Source organism: Sinocyclocheilus rhinocerous, unplaced genomic scaffold (assembly GCF_001515625.1).
Source record: "Sinocyclocheilus rhinocerous isolate Xijiao unplaced genomic scaffold, SAMN03320098_v1.1 scaffold785, whole genome shotgun sequence".
Taxonomy (NCBI): domain Eukaryota; kingdom Metazoa; phylum Chordata; class Actinopteri; order Cypriniformes; family Cyprinidae; genus Sinocyclocheilus; species Sinocyclocheilus rhinocerous.
In genome coordinates, this window is record NW_015660521.1 from 497,721 (window position 1) to 505,321 (window position 7,601).

Sequence of the window (7,601 nt, forward strand, 5' to 3'; positions counted from 1 at the left end):
AATTGTATTTCGGCACCCCGGGTTGCCAGTTGGCGGAAAACACAGCGTATTTCATTTCATTCATCTTCAAATGCGCTCGTTCCTGTTGGTGTCGTCAATCTGGCAACCTGCGTGTGCGTCAAGTCTGAGGAGGGGGGGCCGGGTGAAATAACCCTCTCCAATATTTTGAATTTGGACTGCAATACCTCGTTCAACCACTCGGCGTCAATCCTACATACAGCACCTTTAAATTGTTTTCCGAAGATGAACGTAGGTCTTACGGGTTTGGAACAACACGAGGGTGAGTAATTAAATGACAGAATTTTCATTTTTGGGTGAACTAACCGTTTTAACAACCACACAGCAATGCCATTACAATCACCTACAACACCTATGGCTTCCTTGGAGAACAAACGAATGCTGCTAATCTGTGGTTGCCAAACACTGTCAGATCATGTAGGGCAGACATTATCAACCAAGTCCCAATATTTAAGCAGTAATGAAAACTGTCTAGGAGGGAAAATACCATCTGATTATTTATTTACAAATCATTTCGTAAAAAAAAAAAACGAAATCATGTGAAATACAACAATATTTACCAGACCATGTCGACAGCCTGATCTGCTGAAATAGAAAGGAATGCCAGACTGGATTTATGCGGTTTGTTTCCCAGCTAAACGGAGAGGTCTGCCACTCAGCACATTTTGAATCTGTTGATAAGCTACTGTGGAGCTGAAGACTATCATGAACTTGTTTTCCATGAAACTGCGGCATCCTCCCGGGTGCTTGTGCATGAGGATGAGACTAAAACATCTTTACTGTTGATTAGAGGAACAAAAGATTCTAAGTGGTTCCAAAAATTTCTATTGAATCTTGGGAAATCTAAGCGCCATTTTAGAAAGCCACTTTTACTTATTAAAACACAAAACATGACAACAGATGCATATCAAATGCAGCCTTTCTATTATGTTACACTCAAAATGACAAGCATAGCTGGCGGTTTTGTGGTTCTGTTCCATTCTGCATCATACTTAATATAATTGTATCACTTGACCTTCTCCAATTCTATTTACACTGATGCTGTTGATTTTCTTGTCACGCTTAGAAACGTACTGTCTTGTAATGTAAGAATGATCCTCAAGCACTTTAGTTAGCTGATGGTTATCTTGAGGTCTATCTGTGGTGTTTTAAGGTGTTTAATACATGTTTTTATCTCATGAGGGTTCATGTAATGAGTGTTTTTGTGATGTTGTCAACAGTTTAAGACAACGGGCAATTAGTTCTCCATGTACACTGCTGTTCAAATGTTCGGGGTTGGTAAGATTTTTTAATGTTTTAGACAAAAGTCTCTTATGCTCACCAAAGCTGCATTTCTTGATCAAAAATACAGTAAAGGAAAAATGAATACAATTTAAAATCAATTTTAATATGTTTTAAAATGTAATTTATTTCTGTGATGTGAATTAGAATTGTCAGCATCATTACTCCAGGCTTCAGTGTCACATGCTCCTTCAGAAATCATTCTAATATGCTGTGATGCATTTTATATTCATCAGGATTTTTTGATGAATTGAAAGTTCAAAAGAATTTTTTTGAAATATAATTTTTTGTAATATAACAAATATCTTTACTGTCACTTTTGATTAATTCAATGTGCCTTTGCTGCAAAGTGTTCATTTCTTAAAAAATAAATACATAAATAAAACTTTTGAACAGTAGTTTACATTGCTTACTGAAATGTTAATGAGACACAGCTCATAATATTTCAAATAATTAAAAATTGCATGTAAATCTTTTTAGAACAAAAACAGAAAGAGAATTGTTCAGATGATAGCAGATTTTAAGAAATAGCATTGTTTGTTCTGCAAACATCTCATTTTTAGCAATGTAAATTACAAAATAGAAGGAATTTTTGATGGCCCTGTTTTTTAACTTCATTTATTCTAGTGAAGCATGAGCCATTTGATACACTTAAGCGCATGATTTGTCACAAGATACCTTGTAATCCAACACTGTGATGACACTCAGACCAGATTATCAGGTTTGATCAAATCAAGGTTGGTCGCCACAGAAACTGAGCAACTCAAATGTGTAAAATATATTTGTTTTATCCTCCTCTCGATTCCCTGTGATTCATATCAGAAGCCTGTTTTTGTTTTGCTTCCAAATTGCTTTCTATTCTATTGGACTCACGCTACACAAAACTCCAAACATGCTAACAACCACAGCAGTGCTCTGGAAACCACCCACAACTTTCGCACAAGCAGACGACACTCATTTTGTTTGTTTGAAAAATGGCAAAATAGAGTAGCACTCACCCGGCAGTCTCGCTGTAGCGTCTTCATCAGGGCGTTATATGTCTCTGTGTCAAAGTACAAGCCATCATGCATGTCCACAAAGTCTAGGTCCTTATATGTGGGGCAGGCCTTTTCCCGCTCTTTTCATGATGCCCGTCTCTTGTACGTGGAGCCTTTAAGATCATATTTGTAGTGCATCTTTAAAGACCGAGGCAGAACATTGTTCATAACCACAAGACGAATGTTGATTCCTCCAGATTGAACGCAGTACAGGCCGTAGAACTTGGGGAGGAGAGTCCTTGGGTTCTGGTTGAGGTTCTGAGGAAAACAAGAGCTTTAATTAAAGGAAATGCCATTTATATACTTCTTAAATACTTTCTTCCATGTTAATGTTTATAGTCAACTGTGAGTCATACTGTGGCTCTTTGACGCTATCAAAACACTGTTGTTCATGTGAACATCCCGACCAGCCTAATGCAACAACACTAATAAAATGTTCAACCAATGACAGACAGTTCTGGAAAGCTTTTTGGTTTCATACTTCACCTTTAATTTTGATCTATAACAGCAAGTCAGACTTCTGAGTTTGTACATAAACAATCTTTTCAAGTTATGCAACAGAAAAATCAGGTTTGTTAGTCAGTTATTCATGACTATTAGCAATAATGTTTACATATATTACTGAACTGGAATGGTTGGAAAAAGAGACACAGAGGACATATATATGACCTCACTATAAACAATAGTCCTCTATGTCAGTGTAGCGAATCAGCTCATGGGGAAATATGAATAATTAATCATAACTAGTTATAATTAATTATAAATATTTAGATCCGCTGTAGATATTTACTTGACCTCTCAGGGTCAACTGTCTGTCAATTCTAAGAACGTTAATTTCCTGGTTAAGGGAAATAACTTTCTTACTGTACAACTCTACACAGAGCCTGTAGCATAAATCTGCAGTTATGAGCAAACAATGACCAACGTCAAGTGTGATACAAGTAAGAATTTATTAACTACATAAACACTTAAACTAGTCTAACACACTACATAAACACTTAAACTGGTCTAACATACACACAAACACTTAAACTGGTCTAACATACACACAAACACTTAAACTGGTCTAACATACACACACACACACACACACACGCATACAGTTGGTATAGGAAAGGGTTAAAAGCTTAACGCAGTAAAGAGAAGAGAAAAAAGAATATGAAGTTATGGAACCATTTGCATATTCAGCAGATCTACACCTGAGGGAAACGTCAGATTCTTAGTTCAAACACACCTTTGTAAAAAGGTGCAAATGATACCTAATGTATCAATTAATAAGACTAAGTTTGAATACTTGCACGTCTCGTCTGTCTGAAAGAGAGGCTTGATGCAATCTGAAGGCTCACGTGGATCTTTGCTGAAGTTGGTTGATGAAAAAGAACCAGTTTGAGTCAGAGAATCTTGGTGAATGGAAAAGTCAAGGCCGAAGCCTGGCACGAACTTAGGGTGTCCTGGAGCGTTTGCTCACATCTTCATCTTCTCAGAATTCAACAAAACCACCGACTAGGGCGGGTCACTGATGTGAGGCCTTTAAGGTCTGAGAAGATTCACGCCTCTCAAGATGGCTTGTCCAATGAGAAAGGCTGACGTCCCAAGCGGGAGGTTGAACATACTGGAGGGTTTTACGACCCTTTGTCTCTAAGCATGGTAATTTGCAAATGGAACTTGAATCGAAATTACTAAAGATTCTCAGGACACTAATATATTGCCTATGTACCAACATATAATATACACGCTCGTTTAGATCATCAGAAGGCGAATTCATAGATACTAAACATGGTAGGATTACATATAGGTAAGATGACAGGAACGAGTGGTTCCATCATAAGCCTGCATAAAACAGTATAAAATCTCAAAGACAACATACACAATGACCTGAAGGATATGTGTGTTCATTCAAAGAAAGGTTTTCCTATGGATTAATTAGAAAAGAGTCAATTTCTACAGTGCACTGTGTCTCTTCCTTATGAAAAAGGCAGTGATTTTCCCTACTTACATTCCATTAGGTCGTAAATGGATCTGGTCTAACAGAGGTGTCGTGGTTGCCATGGGTACCAGGGGGGGGCCTGGTGTCGTTGCAGACATCCTGGCACCCAGTTTATTGGGTGAGGGGACTGTGACGATTTGTTAATCTAATGAATAACTGATTTGTTAAATCAAATGAAAAATTGTGTGTTTGATTGGTCCAGACGCTACATCAGTAAGAAACCTAAATATATGTATATAACACTTACATTAAGCAATGAAAAATAAGTGTATAAATATGCGTTTTACATTGAGATTAATATATAATGCACTGTGACAGTGACACAATGGTCTACCCTGGTTTCTACAAATATACATGCAAAAACTTTGAAATATTTAAAAAAATAATCCTATTTAAAAATAAATAAATAAATATATATATATTACATTTATATATAATTATTGTATTTTGTTTTAAATAAAAAGGATATAAAATACACTTTTGGCTGGTTAGAAATAGTTGTGGCTCATTTAATCCACAAAAAGTAGCTTCACAATAGTGAAGCTGATGAGAAAGGGTAACTTGAAATCAACAGCCATTTGAAAACACCAGTAGTAACCCTCTAAAATAGAATAGATGAGGGAGAACAGAACAATCTATACTACTGAGTCACAGTGTTTTACTCAGCTTTCTTCACTGAGGAGATGAATGAGTCTGTACTCTACTGAGACTTACCATGTAGTATCCTGGAAGCAGTTTTTGCAGGAACTCTGCCTCCTTGTGCTGGACGGTTTTGATGATGAACTCATCATCGCTGGTCAGGTAGAAGAGCGAGCCGCTGGCACCCGGATTAGACAACTCAATCAGGGGCTCTTTACAAATGGCATACTGCAGGATTACAACAAAAACAATCCATTAAAACAGTCTTTAAATAGAGCACAACAGTATGGGCCCAGAAGTAAAATTAAATTAAATTACAATCAGATTTAAAAAATAAAAAAGTAAATAATATATATGTATATATGTATGTTTGATTTAATTGTGACAGTCCCTATAAAGCAAATTAATAGAAACCAAGGCCGCTGAAAAAGTGGGCGTCTGAAATGCTTAAGACCACAGATAAACAGTGTGTGCAATTTATAATGAGGTACTCTGGGACCTTTACAAAAGAGCATCTATTTTTACCTGTGTTTTAAAACACCTAATCACCAATTCATATTTATGTTAAACTGGCAACAAAGAGTAAACCCAAAAGAAAGGAGTTACTCATAACACATGACTTATAAAATATCACCAAACTGACTGGCTGCAGTATACTGAATGTGTTTTCTAAAAACAGTTTGCCTTACACACTAAGATCAGATTATTAATGCCTGGAAGTCCCGTGGTTTAATTGGGGTTGCATAAAAAACCCTAACATTATGAGGTCTTAAAGCAAACATTTCTACTGAGTTTTCTGGCGGGGTTCCCTGAGGAGGCTGGGAGCAGCAGCAGCATGAGGACAGTGTTGAACTGAAGCCAGACACTCATATTCAAGGCCTGCCAAATGAAAGTCAACAGTCACGTTGTACTTCCAGCCCAAACACATGGACATTTGCATTTGGACTGCGTGTCATCCTGCGTGCATGGGGCTTTTTAATTAGCTTGCGCTTCCTCTGCCCTATCTACATAATTATAAAAATGTACACAACAAAATCAGAAGAGCATGAAACATCACTTTCTTTCATCTTAGCCTGACCATTTTCTACTGCGTTTTAGACCTCACTCCTACTTTATACAGACATTTGAACGTTTAGTGCCCAGTTAACAGTACAAAACATTCTTCCTTGTACTAAAGAACTTAAAGGAATAGTTCACCAAAAAATACAAATTTGCAGAAAATTTACTCACCCTCAGGCCATCCAAAAAAGTCCATGCCCTGTTGCCCTATCACACCTAAATCCACAACATATTTGTTTAGAACTTTTGTTTTGGACTTTTTTCATTTGATCTGTGCATATTTCTCCCCTGATTCAGACTAGATTACTTTTTCACTGGAGTAGGGATGGAACGATTACCGGTTTCACGATAAATCACGATAAAATGCCCTGACGGTTAGTATTACCGTTTAAAATTTAATTATCATCAAAACCGTGTTTGATTATCGCGCTTTTGAAAACTCTGTCCAGCCAGCATCAGTCTGACGCAGAAGCAGCATGCAGTGTTGTTGTTGTTGTTGTTTTTGCACGAGACGAAATGGCGGAAGGCAGTGACAGCGCTCGGGAGATTTTTCAGCCATCTAAGAGGACCAAATCGGTGGTCTGGTCGTATTTTGGCTTTTACAAGAGTCCTGAAGGCAATTTAATCGAGGACGGTCACCCTGTCTGCTGATCTTGCAAAAAGAAAGTCGCTGCAAAAGGGGGAAACGCATCAAATTTGCTCAGTCATCTTCGTGACCACCACCCACTGTTATATAGCGAATGCAAGGTAACTTTTACCTCAATACCAAAACTAACTGGGCAAATAATTGGACAAAAAATATTGATTAGAGATTAAATATTTCGTTATCTCACTTATAATTAACGCAAAGCTTCCGCAAAGAAAAGTTCGCAGCAAGTGGCTTTGAGCCAAGACAAACGAACGTTCAAACTATAAGGTTGACATTTAAGGGATAATGTATTGTATATTCATACTTAACTTATTACACGGATTTTTTTTTTTGTTTACCTAAAATAATATATAAATACGGGGATATGAAATATTGAATTGAGATTAATGTTTTGAAATCTTAACCGTTTATAAATCCATTATGAACAGTGTACAAAACAATCGTCAGGACAATATGATCACTACAGCAAAATTATAGTAGTATTAATACTAAATTCCTCCGATTTCATTTTCAATACAATCAAAAACTGAGACGCAAGACGGCAAGCTGCATTTGAATGAAACGAGAGAGCGCATCCGCCGCCTCTGCGGTGATACAAGAGACATGGGGCGAATTCCAAACAGAAGTGAGCATCCCTATGCCCTACTCCCTTCGAAGGGCAGAGCCCTTGAAGTGTGTTCTTTGAAGGGTGCAGGGCATTACTGTCTCGTATAAGCGTTTGAAACTCCCTTGGCGAAGGGAATGACTGACCAAATGTTACCTTGACAACGCTGCGCGTGCGTGCAGCATTCAGTACTCCATCAGTTGTTGCAAATAAATATTTATTATTATTATTATTATTATTATTATTATTATTATTATTATTATTATTATTATTATTATTATTATTATTATTATTATTATTATTATTATTATTATTATTATTATTATT

The 7,601-nt window shown here is 36.9% G+C and overlaps 1 protein-coding gene across 1 annotated transcript in view; it reads right to left on the reverse strand.

The window, feature by feature from the left end:
• Nucleotides 1-7,601, reverse strand: part of pip5k1bb (phosphatidylinositol-4-phosphate 5-kinase, type I, beta b) — a 33,920-nt gene that overhangs the window by 16,121 nt on the left and 10,198 nt on the right. The window contains 2 exon segments of the mRNA XM_016534500.1: nt 2,173-2,594; nt 5,038-5,190. Coding sequence (XP_016389986.1) covers nt 2,173-2,594; nt 5,038-5,190 — 575 coding nt within the window.